The sequence below is a fragment of the Diadema setosum genome, chromosome 7 (genome assembly GCF_964275005.1).
Source record: "Diadema setosum chromosome 7, eeDiaSeto1, whole genome shotgun sequence".
NCBI classification, from domain to species: Eukaryota; Metazoa; Echinodermata; class Echinoidea; order Diadematoida; family Diadematidae; genus Diadema; species Diadema setosum.
The window spans coordinates 37373223-37399941 of record NC_092691.1 but is presented as its reverse complement, the minus strand read 5'-3'; the positions used below and the strand labels follow the sequence as shown (position 1 = coordinate 37399941).

At 38.3% G+C, this 26719-nt stretch overlaps 1 protein-coding gene across 1 annotated transcript in view; it reads right to left on the bottom strand.

Annotated features, from left to right (window-relative positions):
* Positions 1-26719, bottom strand: part of LOC140231217 (uncharacterized) — a 209337-nt gene that overhangs the window by 20325 nt on the left and 162293 nt on the right. The window contains exons 23-31 of the mRNA XM_072311362.1: positions 26558-26612; positions 24215-24288; positions 23089-23150; positions 13127-13183; positions 8182-8323; positions 6411-6462; positions 5465-5517; positions 2891-3064; positions 627-752 (exon numbers count right to left, since the gene is read on the bottom strand). Of these exons, the coding sequence (XP_072167463.1) occupies positions 627-752; positions 2891-3064; positions 5465-5517; positions 6411-6462; positions 8182-8323; positions 13127-13183; positions 23089-23150; positions 24215-24288; positions 26558-26612 (795 nt within the window). The remainder of the gene's footprint in view (positions 1-626; positions 753-2890; positions 3065-5464; positions 5518-6410; positions 6463-8181; positions 8324-13126; positions 13184-23088; positions 23151-24214; positions 24289-26557; positions 26613-26719) is intronic.

Here is a 26719-nt window from a genome sequence, read left to right as displayed (position 1 = left end):
AACTTGGTCCTACACTTATTCTAACACATGTTTGGTACTTGCCATACTAACATAAAAACTTACAGCCATTCATGGTAACTGAGTTTGTGGTCATTTAGATGAAGAGCAGAGCATACAAATCAATGAACTCAGACCATAGCATCAATTTAAGAATGACTCCGGTTCAAAAAGAACAACAAGTTCACATTTTAAGTACATGATGGCTAGATATGCAAGAAATGCACACCTCATGTTCAAGTTTGGCTCATAAAATGGAGCAAAATCGAACCACATATTGAAGGGGAAAGTTTCACATTGATCAGCACACAAATCTACCCTAATTTTTCCCATGTTAGAAATGAAATCCACAACCATGCTTCATGTTCAGAGAAGTGAAAGAATGGCACAGTTGTGACATCATCACCTAGTACTCAATGTTCACATGTGGTAAGAGCCATTATTACTCTTACATGTTTAGTGAAAACATGAGGAAATTTATATTTCATACCGTTCTGATTTAATGTCTGTTTTTGATGTCATGTCTACAACCCTGTTTATTTGATTTCGCTTTATCTACATTTATCCTAGTGACCGTGATTATGGAGAGGCGAGGCCCTTGAGCCAACTGACCATCTAACCTCTCTTACCTTGATGAAGGCCTGGAATCGCTTGTCCGTCTTGGTCAGTTCTTTGTACACCCCCTTGGCGTCATTCTGTTGACTGCACAAGCACCCATACGCCACTTTCATCCTGTCCCCGTTCTCACCATCAAACTGCATGGTGGGGGGGGGGGGAGGGGAGGGGGGTACGGGTGATAGGGGAGGGGGCAGATGGGGGGGCAGATGGGGGAAGAGAAGACACATGAGTCTCTGATTGTGAGATAGGACCACATCATAAACATCTTGCTTCGCTTGAGCAAGAATGATAGTAATGCCCTTTTTGAGTACGGCGTCATGTCGCTTTGGTTTAATTCTGCAGTGCAGTTGCCAACAATTTTTGTAATACAAATCTGTGCAAAGTTCCTCCATTTATATTTCAATATTTCATACAAGCACAAAGTATGCTTCTTTTTTTTTCTTGTCCCTAGACTTGTCATATGACACAATCAAATCAGTGGTCAAAGTCATGATTACACCATGCATACCTTTCATAATAATAAAGTTGGCTTGTCAAACTGTACTTTTTCAGGGGAAAAAAAAACACACAAAAATGTGGATAGATGACCTTTAATTATTCAACCACAAATTTGTACATTACAACAGGATTCTCCCGGTCTACTGTTCACATTATCCTACCTGCCATACTAATTTCATGGAACTAGGATGTACACGGTGTATAAAAAGGGACAGTCCTAAATTTAGTTTGTGTGGGTTGCAGCAAATTTCTTGAAATATAACAATGCATTGACTACATATCCTGTGTTTACACAATGGCTGCACGCATGACGTTCTTGGGAAGACAGCGTAACTAGATACACAGTATTTTGTGGAAAGCGTAAAATGACTGGCACTTCGGTGTCGGGATGGAATACAGCGGGGCTCAAACAAAAACAAGTTGTGATGCGTGTTTACCACCCACTCATTAACCAGTGTGTACCAGCTGATACACACACCATGGCCATGGATGCAGCAAAGAAATGGAGCTACATATAGGCTTAATTTTCAAATTATGACACTTGATATCAATTCACTGTGTGGATGTACTGGAGAGTTAGACTCTGTACTAAAGAATAACCCTTGTCAGCAATGAAATGTTGACTGACCACTTCAACAAGTTGGCTGTGGTATTGCTGATATTGGTCCATGAACTGCCTGTAACTAGGAGATTGTCACTCACAAAATAGGGTTCATACCCTTCAAGTACAACTTGCTGATATTACATATTCCTAATCTTACTTAAAATGTCTTAGTCTCTGTTAGTTTCCTTATACTCTCCTGAAGTCCTTAAAATTACATGGTATACCATTGTACCTCCACTTTGTTAGAGCATGGATACCATATGTGACCGTGCACCACAAAACGAACAAAAAGTCGCAACCCTTGATTTTATGTGAGGACTCAAAACAAGTGAAATGAAACTAAAATGAAACTAAGTCAATCTTGAGATTTTCATATTTTCTGAAAGAGCTTTCTTTCTTCTACATTATTCTTTAGTTTGGGATCATAACATGAATGGGAAAGTGTGTTTTCAGCAGTTTTTCTACATCCCTTTTTTGGGGGAGAGTAGAATGATCAGGTATGTATTAGAGGCCCCTTTTCATATCTTGAAATCCTTTGCGCACTCTTCACTTTCAAGTGTAATAACTTTTGAAAGGATAATGCTACTGCTTTGTAACTTGGCATCAATCATGGACAGAATGTGTTAATAGAACATGCTCAATTTCAGCTTAATCTGATAATCTCTTCATTGTTGTTGCTCCCTTGGTTGACATCCTGCGTTTTGTCCCATTCATCGCACAGCTAGCGCGGCTTGGTGAAAGATTAAGCGCTTGAATAGACCCTGTACTTCAGAGCCTCTTTTCTCGGTTCACACTTTTCCAGAGTGTGTGCTTTCTTTGCAGTATTTAGATATATTAGGGGAGTCCAATTTTTTTTTAAGTTATACATCATTTTAAAGCTTAAAGTCTGCTCTTTCAGAATCTGCCTTTAACTTAAATTTCATGCCTGGCGACTTTCTGTTTGTTTTGTGATGCAGGGTCACATATGCAACATGTCATTAAATTCATCAACATAACACACCCACAGTGTGTAATGGACACAATAATTATGCCATCTCAAACCACTAGCATTTTTTTCCTTGCTTCCTGGCTACACACATAATGATGTGCAACACTTCTTTCCCCAGGATCTTCACAGACAATTTGGGAGACAATCATATCTGTTGGGGGGGAGCTTGGAAAGCAGTTCCTAACCTGGTCGACCAGGATGTCGCCGATCCTCTCGACCACCTCGGCTTCCTTCTGCCGCTTCTGCAGGTTGTCGTAGAACTTGGAGGCGATGTCGACGAGCTCGTCCAGCATGGGGAAGACCTTCTTGATGACGACCTGGTCCATGTTGAGTTCATTCTGCATCCCGTAGCTGAAGATCTGGACAAGTTCGGGAAGGAGAACATTTCGTAAATCAACAGAGAGTAATACATGCCTTGATAAACAATCACAACAGGACTGCTGCATCTACAAAGTGTACCTCACCCTTAACCCTAACTAGGCCGGGGAGAGGGCCTCCGAGGCCCCCCCCTCGACGTTTCGCGCGATGTATCGCTATCGCGAGAAGCTATCGCCACGAGGTTTCAGGACTTTTTTCTTTTGAGTCTCCCGCATCTTTTGACATCAAATTTGCGATGCCCGGGTGTGTGGTTCCGAAATTGCGCATAAATACGCACGTGCATGTCAGACCAAAAATTGCTCAAAAACGTGAATTTGTGTACAATTTCAATGCAAACTGTGTTTACAGGCAAATTTCATAAAAGCATGATTATTTTGGGGTTTTATGGATTAAAATCAATTAATAATGCGTTTTCTTGTTCGGAACAATGTCCCAGACAAATTTCATCGAAAAAACAATGAAAAACATAAAGTCGAAAAAACAAAGAAATACATAAGAAATTCAAAAAACAATAAAATACTTAGGAAATTTTTTCTGATTGCGCAATTTTTTTCTCTTACATTTGCTAAGGACACTAAAAAGAATATTTACACAAAAAATGTGCCTGTTTTGAGCTTTATTTAGTGATTTATACCAAATTGTCTGATTTCATGCATCATTATGCATAAATTAGCATAATTTAGTGTAAATGATAATTTTTGAAAAAATTAACTTCATGGTACTTTAGATTACACCATAGGCAATGCGTGTGCCAATTTTCGTTGCGATCGCGTGGTCGACGGCCGAGATCCGGAGGGGGGGCCTGGGAGGCCCCCCCCCCCCCCCCCCCCCCCCCCCCCCCGGCTCTATCATCTACCTGAATAGCCCGGCCTAGTTAGGGTTAAAGTGTCCCGACACATAGCTTCACTTGCCAAGCTTTTTTATTCATTAGGGGTCCCCTTATAAAAAAATTTTATTAGCAGTTCATTCGTTTATTTGATGTTCAAATGTTCAAATAATGACAATGTTTGATCTACTCCGAGTATCACTTGATGTAACCTCAGTATTGTCTGGGGCAAATTATTTGTCAACAGGGCTCCAATTATTATTATTATTATTTTTTTTTTTTTGCTATAAAAAGTAATGACAACAAGCATTGTCATCAGCTCTCAATATTCCATCCTAATGATAGATCAGCAAACCTAATAAGATGTAGCAATGTGCCTCAGTCCATCAGGAAGACAGTGCTGATACAATAAGGATTAGGGGAATTTGGTAACTTAAAGGACAAGTCCACTTTCATATACGTAAGGATTGAGAGAGAGAATGCAGCAATATTAGTAGAACACATCAGTGAAAGTTTGAGGAAAATCGGACAATCCATTCAAAAGTTATGAATTTTTAAAGTATCTTTATAGTCACTGCTGGATGAAAAGACTACTACAGTGTATGATGTCACATGCGTACAATGATACAAGGAAAATAAAAAGAGAATTTCACAAAACTTTACTTTTTGAATAAAGTGCACATTTCTTCGACTTGTTACTGACGTATGTTACGGGCAATATCATTCCCCCTGCCTTTTGAAAGAGAGAAGTCGAGTGCTCTCTTGTCATGCGAGAAAAATGGATATCTGTTGAATTTTCCTTAATCTTTCTTTGTATCGTTGTACACATGTGACATCACAAGCTATAGTAGTCTTTTCATCCAGCCGTGACTGAGCAGAAACCTCAAAAATTCATAACTTTTGAAAGGATCGTCTGATTTTCCTCAAACTCTCACTGATGTGTTCTACTAATATTGCTGCATTCACTGAACCCGCATGTCTATGAAGGTGAACTTGTCCTTTAATCTCTATTCAATGACAATAACTTTTGAGACATTGGTGCCAATCAGTGAAGAAAGCTCTCCAGCATGCATGCCAATTGGCGAATTAAGCAAATTAACCCGTTGAGGATGGACTGATTTTGCTCCAAAACGTATTTCCCATAGACACATGCCTGAGCATACTCGGAACTCGTCCTCAATGGGTTAAGGGTTAATCAGGTCAGTTTCAATTCCGAGGAATTGATAACAGATATACAATAAATATCAAATACTGTACGAGCTGAAATTTTCGCGTATTGCTACTTGGAGGACATTTTCACGTGTTGTTTATTTCGCGGTTGCGAGGGTCTAAATGAACTTAGTTATTCGCGCGTTGTTATTTTTGCGTGTTGTTATTTTCGCAGTTCAAAGGCGATTCGCGAAATTCGCGAAAATAAAACACCGCGAAAATTTCAGCTCTTACAGTAACAATGACGAAAGATAATAAGTACAATAATGAACAAAGAAGGAGAAGATTATAATAAAAGAAGAATATGAAAAAAAAAAAACAACAGCAGCACTTTTGATGCACTCACCTTCTGCATGATCTTCAACGTTCTTAAATGGTGCTTTTCTGTCTTGATGAATTCTGAGGGCAAAAAGATACAGGAGGCAAGCACAACTATTACACTCAGGAATATCATTACTGACAAAATAATGCTCGGATATGTTTGCACAGGTGCTTTAATGGGTAGATCATCTGTTATAAAGAAAGTATATAGTGACATGGATCTTTTGTCGGTGGTGTTTGAGATTTGCATGATGATATGGGTCTTGGAAAGCACACATGGAGTAATATAAGAAAGAAATTGCTTGAATCAAAATGTTTGCAATTGTGATGACATCTCATCTGTTTAACATTTAAGTTAATACTTTCACTTCCATTCAAAGCAATAATAATTTTCAACATACCAACAATTAACAATTACAACAACGGTATGCCCCACAGACAGATATTCAAGCCTTCTAAGTGACGCTCAGTGATTCTTGTTGCGCAACATTTTTCATGACCCACAAATTCTTTGTTACATAACATCCAGTCTTGCATGAAACTGCAATATCCTCCTTGTACGGTATTTCCAACCTTGGAGGAGAACCCTAAACTGCACATTTCGAAGTGAGGCAATTAGCATAGCAAGACAGAAGACAACCTGACGTAGAGCATGCCCTACGCGTTCATATGGCATCATTGTGTATAGCAAAGTTGTCTCAACACAAATACTCATGTTGTATATTCAGGCTGTAAAGACTTAAGGTAAATGATCACAAAAATGGTTACAGAAATATTGCCTCCCATAACACAAGGGCGTTGTATATCGTATCTACGGTGGTAAATTGCTAATTTTTCTCTTGATTGAAATTGCTAACACTTCTTTCTCATCCCCTCAATGTGGTTCTCTATCGCAAATTTAATCACTTGCAAAATATCATACTCAATTAAGAAAAATATATATCATGTATACAGTGCATATAGTATCTTACCGAAGATGACATCCTGTCTTTTTATCTCCTTTCTGCTCATGTCCTTTAGTGTCTGATGAGAAAATAAACCAAGTGGAAGGAACGTGCAATCAGGCTTTCAGCTAGTGACCATCTTCACTCTTATATCAATAGAATTAAAAGGCAATGTACTAAACACAATCATTACAGTTGTCACATGTCATTAAAGAATAAGGAAGGTGGTTCGAGTATCCGCTTGTCTGTCGCTGCACTTCCTACACGAATCAGTGCTGCAATGCACAGAATGATGAGAAATTTTCGTGATAAACTAATACGCCGCTCTCCAATTTCAGCGCAAGATAGAACTAGGGCGGAGAGCTCTATCTCTCCCTCTTTCTGTTAGAATGCATAGCCCAAATCTCTAGCCCCCGCATCTAATCAGAGGTTGCCTCATAGCTAAAATCACATGATTTCCAAATCTCTTAGCATTGCCGGGGATCTACGTCTTATCTCATGGCAACCAACATTTGCAACAGCCAAATCTTCCTTTTTAAAGATTCACGGCTGACTTTTTTTTTCTTCTTTTTTTTCCAGCATCTACAGGATATCACAGTAAAAACACTAGAAACTTTACATCTATGTATCCTTCACCATTACATGGTAGGAGTATGATTGGTTTTGCAGAGGAGTTCAGGCAACTTTTGAGTGTAATCAAAGTACATGTAACACGGGACAGGTTTGAATGTCTCATTCCAACTCGGGTACATACTACTTCCTGTCAACATCCCCCTGCTACATTGATTCCTGACATAGCGTACGTCAACTTGACACTGGATTTGGAAAGTGACACTCGACGCAGGAAATCTGTCATTACGAGGAATGTACACCTCCCCCTCGAAAATCCCAATACCCTGCACATCCTAATGTTTTATAATCCTCCAGGGTGCTGTTAGGATTAGGGCCAGTGTTACCTTGGACGGCTACCACAGATCCTCACGAATGTATACATATCGCTTCCTTCAGAGGCCACACTTTCATCTCCCGTTCCTCATTCAAAAAGACATATATCCCTATCCAAAGGTCCTTCACATACTTAACTCGTTGAGGATCATTAGATTTTGCTACAACACGCATTTCCCATAGACACCTGCCTGAGTATACTCGGGACTCGTCCTCAATGGGTTAAGAGCTACATTGGGCCCAGAATAGAACAAAATCATAGTAGCCTCAACCATTCAGAAATTGTTTTACTTTTGATTGCATTTTATTTGTTCACTGATATCTCTTTATGTTTTGGGTGGCAAAAGATGGACATATTGAGTGAAATAAGTCATTATGACTCTGCTAACAGCAAACCAGCTCACTAGCTTGTTCTGGTGGATGGTGCACCCAAGTGTGGCATGACAGACATGGCGTATTCGTGCAAACAAAAATGCCATGCAAACTGGTCACTACAGCACAATAATCATGCCCTCATCATATATTTTCTACCGATATGAGTTAGCTTTCATAATCCAGTCAAACCTGTCTATAGCAGCCACCCAAGAGAGAGAAAAAAGTGGCTGTTATAGACAGGTGGCCGCTATAGACAGGTTCTTTAACAAGCTTTTTTTCTCGGAGGGAATTGTTTTTAGGAGTCGTATAAGGCAGGTGGCCACTATAGGCAGGTGGTCGCTAAGACAGTTTAGACAGGTGGCCTCTGTAGACATGTTCTTTTAACATGCCTTTTCTCCTCGAAGGAATTGCTTTTAGGGGTCGTATTCGGGAGGTGGCCGCTATAGACAGGTGGTCACTAAGACAGGCTTGATTGTACCTTCTTTTCCACCATGACGCTCCAGGACTCTGGCTCCGGTCCTTGAGTCACAAGGTCCTCATCCTCCATGAACTCCCATCCCTCTGACGTCCCAACCTCATCCAGGGACTCCACCGAGAAGTTGATGTTGTTATTCCCAAGCCTGCATGCAGAGATGGTGAATATGGCACAATTATACAACTGGTATACTCTCAAAGGGGATATTTTCTCATGAGTTATTTTTTGTGCTAGGCCGGATAAGATGAGTTTCGCCTGTTTTAAATCCTGCAAAATCAAGACATTACACATCACTACAGAAACTGTATGGCAAGCAAAAATATCTACACATGTGCTTCAATTTTCATGCTATTTTCTGGTAGAAAGAAATGCACAAAAATTTCAACACCGCAAAAATTTCCACTTTTACAGTACATACTGTATCAATGGGGTCAATACATCTGGTATCATCACTGGGAGGTACTCATGATAACAGGATCCTTTGGATTCCATTCATAACAATCTAAGTGCTCATCTGATTGATGGGTAAGATATCATCCTGATAAAATATCAACATAGTAAGAATGAGGGAAGGTTCATTCTGATGAATTCACGTTGCAAAATATTACAGGTACCTTATCCTTTTCCATCCAAGTTTGAGTGATGATACAACTATTTAGCTCTCTCTCTCAAAATCTTGCTATGCATGGTGTGACACCACATCATTTTACCAATTGTGGAACTATAATTAAGTGGTCACAAAGCTGTATTTAAACATTAATGTTCATTGTTTAGTTTCTTTAGGGATCAGACATGTTACTGCTGGATTCATGTATCATATTATCATCATGTAGTAGCTAATTCTCACTCAGGCTAAAGGCATCAGTGATATCATGAACAAAGCAAGCAACATTCCCATTTGGGGTATGACACAGTCACATGTAACCTACAATAATATAATCTTCCAGCAAAGTGTTCATGACAGGGTAGAACAGGAATCAGTTATGCTGTGATATCAGGATATTTACTTTTGAGATTTTTTCCCTCTTTTTTGTTCTTAAAGTCCAAGTGAAATACCCTTGAGATACAACTCTAAAATCTCTGATCACATATTATAACTCTACATCCTGTTTTCTGAGAAGGTCAAATATATGTTGCACTGCACACAGTCATAAGAGGAAAGGGTTTTACTGCGCTTGCACTCTATCTGCCCTGCTGCTTTGTGGTCTAGCCATGATCACAGACAGAATTTTGTCTAAGCTTTATGGCTCACTTTTTGACGTGCATCATACAACCATCGATGCATGTAATAGTTAGTTATGACTCCTGTTTCTCTGGCAGGGGCCAAATGTAAGGTAGTTACATGTACATGTCTATTTGCTTTGCGCTACTCACAAGCCTGTTTATTATTTTCTTTTTTTCTTTTTTTTTTTTGCTGTTGTTTGAATTTACAGGCTTCTGTAGTTCTACATGATTCCACAAATATTTGAACTTGTACACTTTGTGCTTTCATGCTTGCAATCAACACATTTAATGGCTGATAAGATTCTTGTAAAACGACATGACAGGGAGATATATGTAGCTTATCTTTACTGAGGCCAATTATGCATGGTGTGCATTTCCTCTGTCTTTAAACCTTATCTTTAATAAATCAAATACGACATGTACCTCATATCTTTCTCTCATACTCCATATACATGGATATTTACAAAATCTGATCTCAGCAGAAGAGATATTTCAGTCACATGACTTTGCATTTATCATTTATACACACATGCATGTATACAACCTCAATACATCTTATTTTCTGGTCCACCTTCATCAATCAAGTATACTGTTGATGTGTACATTTGTGCACTAGCAATTAGTTGTTTTTACGTGCTTGATCAGGTTAAATGACTTTGACACATTTTTTTAATCTGAGGAATCAAAATATAAAGATTGTATAACATAAAACATGAAGAAAATTTACAATGTATATGTTGTATTGTGGTGTTTGTTTGTTTGTTTGTTTGTTTGTTTGTTTGTTTGCTTTTTTTACCAATAGCTTCATTTTGACAGTACAGACAAAAACATGGTAAACCACAAGTACAACTTATAAGCCATAATTGTATGTTTGGCTGTGAATCTGAACAGACAGACAGACACACAGACAGACACATAGAAACTGGTCAGCCAATACACAGATAGGAACACACAACCCATAGTTGACACTACACTTATCTAATCCCAAGTGCCACACATATCAAAATATGATCTACGTACATATATATTATGTACATTTAGGGCCCTCCAGGCGTTCTCTGCACTAAACTGCAACGCCCCTGGTCTTCGGGCTGTACCCTACTCAGTCACAAATGAACTCTACATCTTAAAAGAGTTGCAACCATAAACTACTGAACAGAGTATTTACATCGTACACAGGAACATGATACAAAGTCTTATTTAAACAGAAATCTACAGATAAAAATCTGCTGCCGAAGTCAATTAATTGCACCATTCCTCCCTTTAAAAACACACCAGCAACAGCATATAGGCAGCTACTAAACCACTTCAGTGCTTCATTAAACTTCACTGACATTAAGCTTTCACGGTATCACGACTTTCCTATCCCATACAAATGAAAGAAATGAATGACATCCTGTATTTGTATTATTCCTTCCTATGTCTTTTGCAATAAAATCAGTGTATCACAATTAGGTGAAATATATCATACATGTAGCTTGGCCTTTTGGTTGAGTAAAGGCAGACTTTATTGTAACTGTGAAAGTCTAGGACCCTTCCCTCCCCCCCCCCAAAAAAAAAAAAGAAATGCAAAATTGGATTCCTCGGGGGACACGTTAGATAATTGTTGCAATTTGTTGTCATCTATGGGGGAAAGATAGCTTAAATAATCACTTAGCTCTTTGTTCTGTCTACAGTGACCCCCTTTCAACTTCTTCTACACATGTCCTTGTGGAAAGAATGAATTGGATTTTCCCCAACCATGAAGACATACAATATGCAAACACCTCAGTACTTGTCCAAAATCAGAAAAAAAGAAGAGGTTTTAGTGATATTTTTGTTTAATTCAATCAATTTCAAGTCAGTATGGACTATTATCAACTTGTGGTGCGCATACAAAGACTGGACAAAGATGGAAGTGGAGGTGGAGGAGGAGGAGGGGTAATAATGGAAGAAAGGGAGGATAGAAGAGAACAGAAAAGAAATGGGATCTGCAAGATGGAAGCAGGAAAAAAGGTAGCAGATGGAATCTAAGATCTGGTGGGCAACTTCTATGAACTTTTTATTGCTGTACTACTTCTGCACAATCAGTGCTCCATTCCATTATTAATAAATTTGCTACCAGCAAACCACCCACTTCACACAGCCACTTTGCACTGGGGACTTGAGCGTTTGTGTGTCGGGGTGAAATTCGTCAATGCCTGCGGTATGCCAAGAATTTTAATGCTATTCACCACCTCCCATAGGCTTATGTATGAGATGGAAGAAGTACAAAGTGTGTACATGTAGGTCTTCCGATCCTTTCAACAAACTTTTTCCCACGATCAACAAATCATTCACCCAACAAAATAATCTTCCAGGCCTGCTTTCATGTTATACACAGGTACGACAAAAGCTGGCAAGCGACTGCTATTGAAGACTGTAAAGGATGTGGATGTACTACTATGTGCTGAGTAGATTTCTCCAAAAGCTCCGTGATACAGCATTTCAGCTTACTTTTCTAATATGATTTTTTTTTTTTTAATTCATTCCTGCCCATGCATATTTTAGGACTAAAGAATTCTAACCTTTCAACAACAATTCTTAAACTTGACATGAGTATTTCACTCTGCTTAAACCACAAATCACAGTTTTACATAAACTTGGGAAAATGTAATATTGATTTTCTGGTAAAATGTCTACATATAGCTCTGGTTATTAACTGCATTTAGCTCTTCGCAATAACTACAAGTGTAAATCACTAGTACCTAAATTATGATACAGTTATGGAGAAAGAGATACAATTACTTGGATATCACTGTCAAAAAAACTGAATGATAATCAGGTTATGTAACATAAGTAACTTTATTTATACAATACCCGTATCATTGGCTATAATTGCAGAATGTCTGGAATCGATTCAATGGGACGGTACCAATGAAATCTCAAATCATCTGTACGACATAAAATGCCATGGTTGCTAGAAATAAACATTTTCTAGTAATAAAGGACAACATTGATTGATTGATTGATTGATTGATTGATTGATTGATTGATTGATTGATTGATTGATTGATTGATTGATTGATTGATTGATTGATTGATTGATTGATTGATTGATTGATTGATTGATTGATTGATTGATTGATTGATTGATTGATTGATTGATTGATTGATTGATTGATTGATTGATTGATTGACAGAAGGGAAGAAGGAGGGGAGAGGGAGATGGAGGAGGCTTGGAAGGAAACACAGAAAGAAAAAGAGTGAGAGATAGATGAGTATATAATAGATTAAAAACCCAAATTTCAAAGCAGATACACAGGAAATAATATATAAGATTGACAAAAAAAGATATCTGTAGTAAGAGGTACACTGTACAACTTGAGAAAAAGAATAACCACCATACATTTTGTAGACATGTAAGTACAGTGTACATGCTTGTTTGCTTATTCTTTGTAACTTTCTTTGTCATTCTGATTTCCTTCGAATATTGCCTTTTTGCAACTCTATTCTTCAGATTAGGGAAATAAGAAATGACAAGGAATTTCATATGTAAAATAAATGAAATGAATAAGATAGATTGATGGATGGATATATAACCAGCTGGATTAATAACTAGCAGATGAAATTTGTTGAGAGAAAATAAGAGAGAGAGAGAGACAGACAGACAGACAGATGCTGCAGGTGACAAAGCAATTTAGGATGATCCATCAATGGACATCCTTGCATACAAGTAAAGTACGGGGAAAGAATTCTTGCTTACCCTTGCTTGGGTGGGCTGCCCAGTCCGCCGTCATTCTCCTCGTTCTCCTCGATGGTCCTGCCAATACCAAGAGTAGCAATGTTATCAAAGGAGAAGGAGAGATGGTTTGTCAGTCTCGGCACGTGCAACATACTTCCAATATTTTTCACCATTCTGGCAGGCATTTGTTACCACGGCAAAGGTGCATGCCACTCTACACATTGCATGCGAAAATCTTTGTAGATTTCATACACACGGTATGAATGTTGGCGATTTGGCTAATGTCTGCGGTGCAGTTCCAAAGAAAAAAAAATAGAATGTCATTTAAGCTGTATCGATGACAAAAGCAGAGCCAAGGAACAATTTGTGCAGAGCGAGCACGCCGACTTTGAAAACTGGCATTGAGGCAGTGCAGTTCAAAGACCAATTGTGTGGAGCACAGGTTGTATGTGTAAAGGTAAACATTCCTGAGAATGGGGTAAGTTCTCAGCACACAGATCAAGAAGTTATTAGTGAAGACTCAATAGAAAAAAAAAAAGGGGGTGCATAAACAAGATCAGAATCCAACTGAAATAGGGTGGCTGACATAAAGAGTGCTGTGACCAAGAGGCAAGTTCAGAAATATCTCATGGTCTACAGTCCAGTGGATATCAACACAACAGTTCCGGACAGTTAACATGGTGCCAAGATTTGAGCCAGCTAGTGCACATTGGGATCCGTCTTATGTGCTGTTTACAAGACATCCAATGGTGTGTCAGTCGATAGGCAAACATACATGATCACCGCATGGAAAGAAAAAAAGGCAACAACAACAAATATGCCAAACTTTTTTCTATAGCACACAAGAAAGAAGATGAAAACACCAGCGGGTTTGGTGGCGTGGGTGAATAGGAGATTTTGTTTAGCTGCAGAGGACGGCCTTCTGTTGGCTTCGTCATCCATTCTCTGTCGTCGGTGAACCATCAGACCTGTTCCCCACCTGACATCCTTAGAGGTGCGTCACCACCAAACACCAGCACATCAAGCTTTTGAAGGGGACTCTACTAAAGTTAGCATGGACTCATTCCTAACCCTTACTCACTTCACCCCAGCACAACCATGGGAGGCGATTCAGAGTGCAGTGGCATATAGTACAAAGAGGCATACAAAACTAAGTTTTATATAAGCCACTGAGGAATGGGGGGGGGGGGGGAGATAGTTATGTGGCTAGAAATATCCCAGTATATAATTGGTCCAGTGGCAGAGGCCAGGTTATCCAGAGATCAAGTGTTCATATTGTATCCATCCCGGCGGGGCAACATATGGAGCGCCCCAGATGAGCTTCAAGTCCATATACCTTTTTACGAGGCAATAAATAAACTGCGTTCGGATCCTGGGGTCTGGTTTAGGCTTCGCTGTCGATGTGTCCACCTAGTGCCCCAACACAGCTGACTGTGGGGACACATATTCCATGGTAAAGAGGCATGAAACACTCTTGGAATAAGAGCAGGGTTGAGAGAGTATTCAACCTTACTGGCTTTTAATATCAAGTATGAGCAGCTCAACACGAAATGGGTCTCTTGTGGCAGCGAGGGCACTCTTTGTTTGGCAAGCACACAAGAAGATCGGATTTTCCCTGGGTTGATGTCAGTTTCAGATTTTGTTCTATCATTTGTTTTCTTTTTCCCCATTTGTCCCCATGCTACATATCTGCTCTACTGACCTACCATGATATCTACAGATGGGGTCTTTGCAGAGGGTTAGATTACCGCTGTCAAGGCTAGTAATCTACCTGGAGAAGGAAAAACTCGTGGAAACAGGGTGTCAAAGAACCAAGTTTTTCCCTAAACATGCTACTCATGTGTCGCCCAGACACGAACATTGTGTGAATTTCACTCCCAAGTCATTGTATAGAAAAATATAAAAAAAAAACCACACACAGTGAGATATGATACTATGGAGAACGCTTGAGGGTACAGTATGTTTAATCCCTGTCATAATGGAAACAAAACACTCAGTCAGATTACCTTGGTAGAGAGAGAGAGAGAGAGGGAGGAAAAATGCACACGCTGCAAATGGTGCATTAAACTAATAGGAACAGAATGATCATAAGCATAAACTTTTTTTTTAACCACTACTCTCAAGCTATCATTCCCTTTACACATAAACTAATACTCACACAGTTATTACATGCATTAGAAGTGGTATTTGCCATGCAAACTGCAGCATATCTACGGGTACAAGAATCTTTTATGATAGACCTTTTTAAAACATTTACCTTACTAGACTAGTTGGCCTAGTAACTAACTTGTATCATCAAATTTCATCTGATGCAATAGATGTTCACTGAAATATCTGTATGTTTTTTCATACTAGTGTTCTTATAGCAATAAATGCCTTTGAACTTTCAACTATTACTCTTTTTTCCAGTTTCTCATCACAAACATAACCACTCTGATACATGACTATCCAACTCCAGTAAAGACAAAGTTGAATAATACATACAATGTATGTCATTTAGAATGATCTTCTTTCTCTTTTTTTTTTTGGGGGGGGGGGGCAGCATAGAAGATTTTTGTACAAACATATCAGCCCATCAAGTTTACTAGAACTGCTAACTATGAAATACTGCATGCACTTTTTTCATTTTTTTATTTCATTCTTTTTTTCTTAGGTGACATCTGCCTATGAAATGAAAATCAAAACAATTATCATATGGTTTGAAAATACTTGTATGCACTACTGTAGTATACTTTTTTTGACAGTCACTGCATGCCACGAGGAATCATCATGCAAGAATTTCGCTGCACAGCAAAAGGCTAGCCGTGTGAGGTAAAGATGTAACGTTGCAGTAAAACAATCAACGAAAGAGTTGCAGACTGGCCTAAAAAGCATGCAAAGGTCAAACAAAAGGGGCTTGCAGAAAAGGAACAGAAAAGTGAGCAGTAGTTCTATTTTGGATTAAGCGAGTGCATGATTTTCTGTCCCTCATGGTAGATTCGGTTCATTGTGATCGTAAGACAATTGTGACTCACGAGTGCAGGCTGTTTTCATATTTCAGTCTGAATCACATAGGGTATTTACAGTCAGTCAAGCATGTATAAAAGCTGGCTTTACAGCAATCAGCAAAATCAGAAAGATGGAATGGTAGCTGTTTCAGGAGGGTCACACCTACATAGAAAAGTAATGGAGATTTTCCTTTGTTTTCACAGATCACTGACATTAGGTACACCCACGTATTCATTTTTATAGTAGATTTGATGATGTCATCAATATGCACATCTTCTTCCAATTTGTGCACAAATTTACACTACTTTTCTTATCTGGACATGAAATCAATAAGAATGTGATGTATCCTTCGAATCACATCATTACAGTCTTGCACTAACTTAAGAATGACCTTTAGGGGAAAAAACAGTTCAGTGAAAATATGTAAAATTTTGGAATTTTATACCTTTCATATTTTCCATTCAATTTCCATGAAACTGAAACCATTCTAGCAGTCTGATATTACTCTGTACATCTCAAACAACCTGGACACACAAGTATGGATGTACTGGAATTAAGGAGTTGCACGTTAACCCCTACGTGGCTGGATGATTCTCTCTGTAACAAGAGAAATTCTGTAATATTTGGTGACTGCTTCTGACTGATACATGTACATTGATTATGTTGATTTGTCATATGTGTAATCTCATGAATGAGTTAATGTACACAATCAACTTGAGTAGAAACATAAATGAGGATTCGGAAAAGGGGAGGTTATGCAGTATAACAATGACAAGTGCCAAGGGCTGGCACATACATGTACAAAGAATACCATCTCTTTGATTCTATGGTGGGGTATAAATATAGATATTGGTGTCTACAATATGGCTGCTTTGACCATAGTTCCAAAGTACAATCATGATTCTATTTATTTGACAAAGGAATTTAAGGAATGCTTATATATACATGTAAAGCAACTATAATTACTAAACTGACGATGGCTCTCCATGAGGAGGTGGGGGGAACCCAAATTAGTATCAACAGGAAACTGGCCTGAGTTTTATTTGGACATAAATATTCACCCATAGGAAATCTCCCAACCAGTAACCACAGGCGTATATACATTTCCCAAATTATCTCATTGCCCTTTTATATGGGGCAGCTCACTCCTGCATGAGGGCTAGCAGGAAACCCAAATTAGTATCAACAGGAAACTGGCCTGAATTGAACCAATGGCTCTCTGTGGTTTAAAATCCACACAATTGACAATCATAAGCGACATTTTGTGTGTGTGTGTGTGTGTGTTCTTTTTTTACACTGATATCAAACTGGGACAAATTAAGTGATGACGTACTGTATTTGGAATTTGTAAGTTTTCTCGTAATGCTAATATAACTTTGAACGTAGAAGAGTTGAGCCCTATGGCACGGGGTATGAGAAAGAAAGGAATAAAGGGTGTGCTCTTTTAGGGTTTTTTTTTCTTTGAGTGCTATTCTCTCTATCAACAAAAACTTTTTTATTTTTACTCCAAAATAAACATTCCATCCTCACAGGACAAGAACACAGAGACAACTTTTTGATAACAGCATTGCATTGATCTGTATGTGCCTGTAAGCAGCCCAAAGGCAAATCTAACTGTCAGTGTATGCTTGTGTTTTAAGGTCATTTCTGAAAAGAATAAGATTATTTGTGGATACTTAGCACTCTGACTATCCCATGCTTTAAAAAAAAAACAACAGTTCTCATGAATCATATTAAGACTTTGTGTTATTGTATATATATATATATATATATAAAGAGGGGTCATTTAAACTGTACATAATGAACAAAGTGCATGGAAAATGTCTGTTTGTGGAAAAGATCTTGAAAAAAGAGCACACTTAATCACAGGTAATGTTGTATAGTGAGATAAAATTGCCACATAAAACTTTGGAACATACATGCCTTTGGATATTGCAACTTTTTTGTATAAATGTGTTGTGGTGTCTGAATGGTGGTGTGTGGAGTGGTGTGAGGTTGTATGGTACGGTGTGGTGTGTGCGCTGTGTGCATCACTCGCCATATGTGACCAGCCAACACAAAAGCCTGATAAAGTTTACAAACTATAGTTTTTCTGATTTTCTTATTTTTAGAAATTCTCTGAAATGCACAATAAGTTCATCTTAATTGTCTTATTCCATCTAAACAAGAAAAAACAAAAAACAAAAAACAAAAAACAAACACCTACTACACAGAAAAGAAAGACAGTTGGCCATGACAGTTTCAAGTGTACAGAAGAAAAGGCATGGGTCAATTCAAACCATGGTGAACAGTTTGAATTTGAAACATTTCAGACTTTGAAATTCATACAGGATGTCCATAAGATATCTCATATTCTTTTTTTAACAAACCTCCAAATTAATCTTCTCCCATCAAGATCACCTTTTCTAATATTTTGCTTGATACAATGTAGCTTCAGGGTTTCTGACTTTATCAGAGTTTTATATGGCAACAGGTCACATGTGTGATGTGTATCATCTGAGCCGTGCGGTGAACTACACCTACAGAGGGCGACAGAGCATGCAAGGGGAATTGAAGATGGCTTTTGCCTCAGTGTTAGTCTGAAGGACATGCAACAAGTGCGGGCATTCTCTATTACAACCTCCATACTCCTCTGAATGATTTGATCAACAGCACGCTATCTCACACCCAGAAAGAGGATCAAACCCTCACAGAGCACAAAAATGCCACATAAAAAGCTGTAAAAAAAAAGAGCTTAAAGGTAAACTTAAAGCTTTACATACATTACAACCATGATGCTATAAAGCTGTGAAAGAAGTTCTCATTTACATTGGCTGATAGCCAGTAAAATCATTAGGCAAAATACAACACTCAATGCAAAAACTCCTAGACACAACACATAAGCAATTCATATGACTGAAAGCCAAAACCAAAACCTTGATGACCATTTTTTTTTTAAACCAAGGACAGAAAACGTTTGCCATGCCACACACATTGCTTCAAGAGGTCTCAATTTGAACAAATAATTCAGCTTCATTATCCAAGAGCCTATCACAGCAAAATGGGGAGGGGTGAAAATCAATATACACACACAAACACATGATACACAAATACTCACAAAGACACACAACAGAATAATGTTAAAATGACATTGACATGCTCAGTTAGAGAAATCATAAATTGTACAAGTTATTAGTGCGTACAAACGATACATGCCCAAAGGAACTTACTTGACCCCTAATTTTATGGCGACCCTGTTCCAGTGCCACTTGCCCAGCTCATAGCTGGTGGGATAGGAAGGGGGGGGGGGGGGAGTGAGGGGCGGGGCTTAACAAGGGGTAGGAATGGATGGGGGGGGGGGCGAGTAAAAGCAGTGTGTGATGAAAGGGAGAATAGTAGAAGTGTATCAACAGAGCATGAAGACAGTGAGAGATCGGTAAGATGTGGGATTAGTTTGTCAGGGAGTTGCAAAAGTAATGCCAGAGTTACAGGATCAGGGACAGGTAGAGTGGGAGGGGTGGGGGCGGGGCAGGGGCAGGACAGGTATGGACAAACAAAAGAAAGGTTAGCTTACATAAGGATCAGTCACAATGTGCTGTTAGTTCAATGTTACCACTACGTTTGGGGTCAGACTTGCTGCATCTGCTGTATGAGACTACAGTACAATGCTCTCTAACAATTCGAATGCAACACATATTTCAGAATGAGTGAATACCATTAAAGCACTTCCCAAATTTTCATTTGCTGGCCTTGCCAGAACATTCACATCATCACAAAATAAATGCTGAAAAATTGCAGAAACATTTTACTCGTCAGAGTTACTGAACCCTAAGGGACATGTTTTCAAACCTGGTATTTTGGATATGTTCTGTGAATCCTCACTGATCAGAATATAAACATAATGGTTTCAAGATACACTTTCCTGTAGTAATGTCTGTAAAGCATTTTTTTTTTTTTTTGCTTTATAAGCAAAAGCCTTTTTTTTTTAAATCAAGGAAATAAAATAACTGATTCTGATGAGTCTACTGATTACACTTCTTACTGATAATAAATCTTATTAATATGACAAAGTAGAAAAAGACTGGATCATTATCACTGTGTCAAGCAAGTTCAAACTTTCATATTTGGTATGATTCTCAAAAATGAACATTACTTCTATCATACTAGGTCAGAAAAAAACAACAACATCAAAACCCACAAACAATCTTAGTGAAATGTTATCCTTTTTCATTATACACCAGTAAAACTGTTCTCACTGTTTTGTAACCTGTTCTCACTATTAAACATGACCAGAATACAAGTGGAATATGCATTATCAACATGGTACTTCATTTTATTGGCACAGAGCCAAAAATGGCATTAGTATTTGTTAAATTTGTATCTTAATAAAAAAAAAAGACATGTCACCAGACATGTCTGAATGACTCATGATAGATTTATTTCTCTAGTAACACTGATTGCATTTCTTTTTGTTTGTGTGGATCACTTTTGTTGAGCCAGTAATATGTTTGAGGGATAAGTTGTGGTTTTGACAACCACAATGCGACGGGAACCGCATTCTGCCCCTCTTATTCTACCAAAATGAAAAGAACAGTATCATAATTTTGTTGTACATTAAAGACTACAAATAGGATTACGACGATATCTATAAATAGACCCCTCCTAGTTGACCTGGAAGGTAATGAGTTGCTACTTGCTACATTTTCAGAGTAATTGCCTACAATTTCCAATTTAAAAAACAAACAAACAAACAAACAAACAAACAACCTGCTGTCACATAAAATGCAATGATAGTATTTGCAAGTGAAATGACACTTTTTACCAGAATTTGTATGCGAGATGGCACTTGGAAAAAAAATTAATAGGGCAGAGTTACCTATGACACAAAAAACTAATCCTTTTTTTTTTTCTATTCATTGTAGTAAGATGTCTCGCATATTGATTTATTTGGTGTTTCATATTTTGCCTATCCAAGATTATACATACGTAGCATAAACTGGCTTCTGTGAGAACACATGATCTTAGCCAGAATACTTTAATTTCAAAGATGAATATTCCTTGCTAGCATTTTCTACAAATGGTAAGATCAAGCAAAGACATTTGGTGGAGAGATTTCTCGAGAGAAAGATGTTCATCTATCTTTGAAAATCACAAAGTAATGGCATGCGCAATGACATAACATATGAAGTTGTAGAAGGATGATTTTTTTGAATGAAAAAATATGTGCTTTCGGTACAATTTTTGGTATCATTTTATTTTTCTGAACTCTCTATCACTGTCCTTGACACACCTTATCTGTCTGTACAACCACTGAAATCATTACATAATGCCAAGTGGGAGCAAATTCAATCTCACTCAGTTCAGTTCTACTCAAGTCTTAAGCCTTTATAATAGTAATGAAGAAAAAAAAATGTACTATGCAATTGGGAACTGACTAAAAAAGATGATTCAAACTTTTGCTAAAATCTCCCGGTCTAGAGCAAGGAAGTGATATCTATCACTGAATTTCCAGCTATTTTCCCCAACAGCATCAAATACCGTATCTTCCAATAGAGGAGGATATTTCTTCAGTAAATCACCCTAACAAGAGAATCTGGCAGTGAGGATTCCACCTTTAAGAGGCTTCATCACAAATTTGGCAACAAGTAATCACGTCGATCATGTTACATGGCACAAAAGTTGATCTTCGGACGAGAGTCAGTCAATGAGGAAATGACTATTAACTTGGAAATCATGAGGGGAAATTGTTGGCACATTTGAGACATATTCAGTAACTTAAAATGCAAGCCAAGCCTTTTGGAGTCAGATATACACTGTACGTGTACAATGTACGTCATACATTCAATCTAAAGATACAGCATATCTGATCTATGAATAAAAGAAGTGACTAGACTGACCCAAGAGATATGAAATCTTGCATTTCTTTTTTGCCATTTTTTTCTTGTTTTTTGCTTATTTTTGTCTTTCTTGATGGTTATACTACAGGATGGCATGCGAAAATTTTTTACCACATCTACCTTTCTATCTATATCTCTATCTATTTGTATCTATGTTATCTTTCCATCTATCTATCTCTCTATCTATCTATCTATCTATCTATCTATCTATCTATCTATCTATCTATCTATGTTATCTTTCCATCTATCTATCTCTCTATCTATCTATCTATCTATCTATCTATCTATCTATCTATCTATCTATGTTATCTTTCCATCTATCTATCTATCTATCTATCTATCTATCTATCTATCTATCTATGTACCTATCTATCTATCTAACTACCTATCTATGTTTTTTGCCTAGTTGAGTCAGTTGACTGTCTATATGAATATATTGCATATGATGTATCTATGTGTACATGCATGTATGCATGTATATTTACATAAACATGTATGTACAGCATGTATACATGTGATCACACAGAACATATGATTTAAAAGCACTGCCATTACCAGTTAGCATTACCTAGTGTGTTAGCGGTTAGACAAAAAGTTCTGATGCCTTTAAACTAAACATCAGTCACAAGAAATATTATACACTGGAAGAAGAAATTGGAGAAAACACATTATGACGGTAAAGAAAGTTAGAAGTTGATGCTGGACGTGTATTTCGGAAAGTCAAAGATTTGAAAAATATTTCATTCAACTGAATGAGGGCAGAATGGTTTGAGCAGAAGAGTAACACCCAACCAGACAGAGAGATGGACTGCAGTCAGTTATCAAAAAAGATGGGAAAAGAATTACAAATGCATATTATATTTGTCTACGTAAGAAAGAAGGAAAGAAAAAAGGCCTGTGCCTTTCAAAGGGTAACTGTACCTCACTTAACTGTAATAGTCAACACTCAAGCGAGACTAATGGTGCACTACACTGCACTCGTTTCTTTCACCTCAACACTGAAATCACTTCACATGTTCATTTAACCTTTTTCAGGGCCAAAGGCATGACCTGTGTCCTTCATTACAGTGATGTTATAAACTGCGGTGATTAAAGGGGTATCTACAGATGATGTCGTACCTGGCAGTGGATATCAGAGGTGGCCTCACATCTGGGGTGCTTCCCTGCCCTGCATATTGCATCTGCAGCAATGAAAAATACACAACCAAAACAAATAAGACAGATTTAAAGAACAGCAAAAGGAGGCAACACACTGAGGTCAAGGGTGACATGAATATTCATCATCCCACTGCTCCCTTTCAACTTGTGCCGTCACAACATGTACTGCTACAACTTTGACATTTCCAGTTTCGTTAATGTAAAAAAGGCTGATAAGATCTGGACTGTAACTGTTCATCTGATGAGTATGATGAGATACATGTAGCTATTGCTTCTGATGCTCATGTTTACAGACAAACCAAACACAGGCGGATAAAAACAAATACACATCAAGCGCTGTAGTACGTGAAACAATATCTATCCCTAGTCCGGGCTAAGTCTATAGATTCTGTGAAATTCTCTCATTCATTGTCAGAAAACCAGGGTTTGGATCATTATATCTTCTGGTGTATTAATTGCACACTTTTATTGACAGGGAAGCAGGGGGTGCAGAATAAAATTCACAAAGGCAGTTCAAATCAAAACCACAATTTAAATTTAATCCATGGCCTCAAACAAGCACAAAATATGCATAGGCCTTACCTCATCCATGTGTGTGTCGGGGAGTGTTCACTGTCGGATGACCGTACGCAATGTATCACACACATGTACAAACATACATTTGCACAATTTACATTTTGCACAGACCATGGGCTAGATTTAAACCACCTCTACGAATTCTGGCCGGTGTGTCTGGGAGAGTGTGCACATGAAAAATACACAAGAAGAAGACATCATATTTATAAGGTACTGCCTACTTGAGCGCAAGAATTTGGAGAGAAACAGTTAACTCATGAGTCAACACCAAGCTCTCTGTTTCTACGGCACCCAAATTGATGACTTCTTTTGTTGTTGCTGTTCTTTATGCATTTTGAAACAATTTGTTCCCCATAGCATCCCTGAAGCTACTACTCTGTATGAGAGTGATACCGAAAGGTTCCGAGCACAACAAACATCCCGTCAGTGTGCACAGTGAACAACTGGGGAGGTGATGGCTGTAATGGGTGGGGCAGTCATGGGTGGGGCAGATCAAGGGGACTTGTCTCACCTGTTGGAACGGCCTGGAAGTAGCGACGATGGTGTTGGGTCTCGTCTTCTCTCGCAGTGACTGAGAGTGCCCCACTACGAAGGAAGGGGGAAAAAATTGCAACAAGAGGGAGGGTGATGGATTAATTTATATACACCACGAAGTTAATAATCACTCATACATTGAACATATGTGTGCATAAACTGTACCAGAGTCATTCAAACTAATATGCACTCTTTAAACAACATCAGACTCATCCAAAGGTGGGAGAGAAGCGAACAATAAAAGTAAAACGAATCAAAACAAAACAAAGCAAACCATTACAATCGGGTACAGGGTTGCACACTTCACTGATGTTGTATGCAAACATTTCATAGAGAATGGGAGACTACACCGATTTGATTAAGTGGGCAGGAAGTATAATGTATTAAAGGAGAAGGCTACAGTGATTCATATGAGTAGTGTGATGTATAACAGTTGTTCTTGAGTGCTCAAATATTCATGTACTGCAATCTGCTTATTTTGAATCAATTGGGAGTTTACATCTGTTTGTCTGACAGATCGAAAGACACCATACTATGCTGTTTTCGTTGCCTCCACATTACTATGAATTGCTCCTTTTGATGGGCACACCGACTATTCCTTCATGCATTCAGGAAAATGTGCGCCGAGGACAAGTGTTGTATACATAAAAGTGCACTGTGTCAAATGATGTCACATTAATGTTGTTGAAAACTGCTGCACTGGTCATATCCCTGGGATGAAGATTTGAGGTTATAGGGGGTCATAGCATTTGCTATGGGTTTGGGTGGAGCTTCGGCTGGGTATGAGGCCTGATGTTGGGGAACATCCCTGATGCAACTCCTGCAGTAAAGCATGCTGTAAAACACCTTTAGGGTAGTTTGCCTCGTGAATACAGCACATCAAAGGAACAGACTAAAAATCTGTCTGTAACATGTGAACATAATGAGATTACTCTGGACACACTCTGCATTTGCACTGAAAATAAAAGTTTGTCAAACATTTTAACATAAGCATGGATATTGTATCAAACATAATTATTCTCTATTACAGATATTTACTCACCAATAAAAATGAAAAAATGCAGAATTAGACTTTCGATTAATTAACATACAGAACAAATGAAGAGTACTGATTTTGATACAATGACAAAAATACTATACAAGATTGTGCTCATACTGTGTACAACTCTGGTTTTCCGACAGATAAATATATAAATGCAACTGACTCTTGTCAGAAACCACTGCAATGGGGGCGCCATTCTACTTGTACTACAAGGTCTTGTATAAACATTGTATTTCACAATACCAGACTATGAAAACAATGTTTGCTGTCTTAATCTGGTAGTCATGGCGATGGGTTTCAAAATGCATGTTTCTTCTTTACAGATGATGTAGAAACAGCATTCAATACAGTATAAATGGCTATTAGGAGTAACAACAAAATATAAACAGTTTTTGTAACAGCTTCATCCACGAAATATCATCACCAATTAAGATAGATAAAATAAAAAGTGCCATTTAGGGAAATCAAGGTCTGTGTCTATGGGATCTGGTAGACACTTAGGAACGAACTTCCATAAATAAACTATAGTAAAAAGATATTGAGAATGTTTCACTTAGGGTCAGTGGATCTGATAAGCCTGAAAATTAGAAATATAAATGGATATTTTGTGCCAATTCTGAATAAACTTTAGTTGAATAAGGGCAAGTGTACAAGGGACAGGGACGACTGGAAGATAAGAAATGAAGAAATGAGCTCCTGCCTTCTTGGCAATGCCCACAAGGTCTAAACATCTGTAAAGAATCACATTCTGCTTGAAAGTGGTCCACGAGTAGCGAGTGTTCTCCATTCACGGGATGCTCCATACTGGAGATGGAATCCATTATATGCACAAATGAAATTTCAAAGTAATCCACTTTGCGCCATCAGTTTGTGCATGAGCAGTTCGTCAGAGGTCAGCTTTACCCAAAAGTGTAGTGTTGTTAATTCCAGAATAGAAATCCAACATGGTATATATGTACGCTCCGCTTGTCACCTGCATACGGAGCAATGAAACTTCTCTCGTTGCACATTCCGATGACTTTGATGTGTCCTCGTGTGAGAAGTTGGCGGTCACTCATCTAAAATGGGTCATCGCTGTTCTACATACCTTGTTCTTGTACTTGAATGCCAAGTTTCACATCTCTAATCTCACTTCCATCAATACATGCTTTTAATACTTGCAGTACTGTATGTCTGTGTGTGTCTGCGTGTGTGTGTGTGTGTGTGTGTGTATGTAGGGGTGTGTCCGTGTCAAGTGACAAAGTCAACATAATAACCAAGAAGTGAAGATAGACTTACATCCGCTATTTGCTTTAACCTTTTCTCGCATGCCAGCCCCGCTTGTCCTCGACAACTAGAATGGGATGAGAGAGAGAGAGAGAGAGAGAGAGAGAGTGAGGAAAAATCATCAATATGATTTTGACATACACAAATACATTATCAAATTGAGACGTCATAATA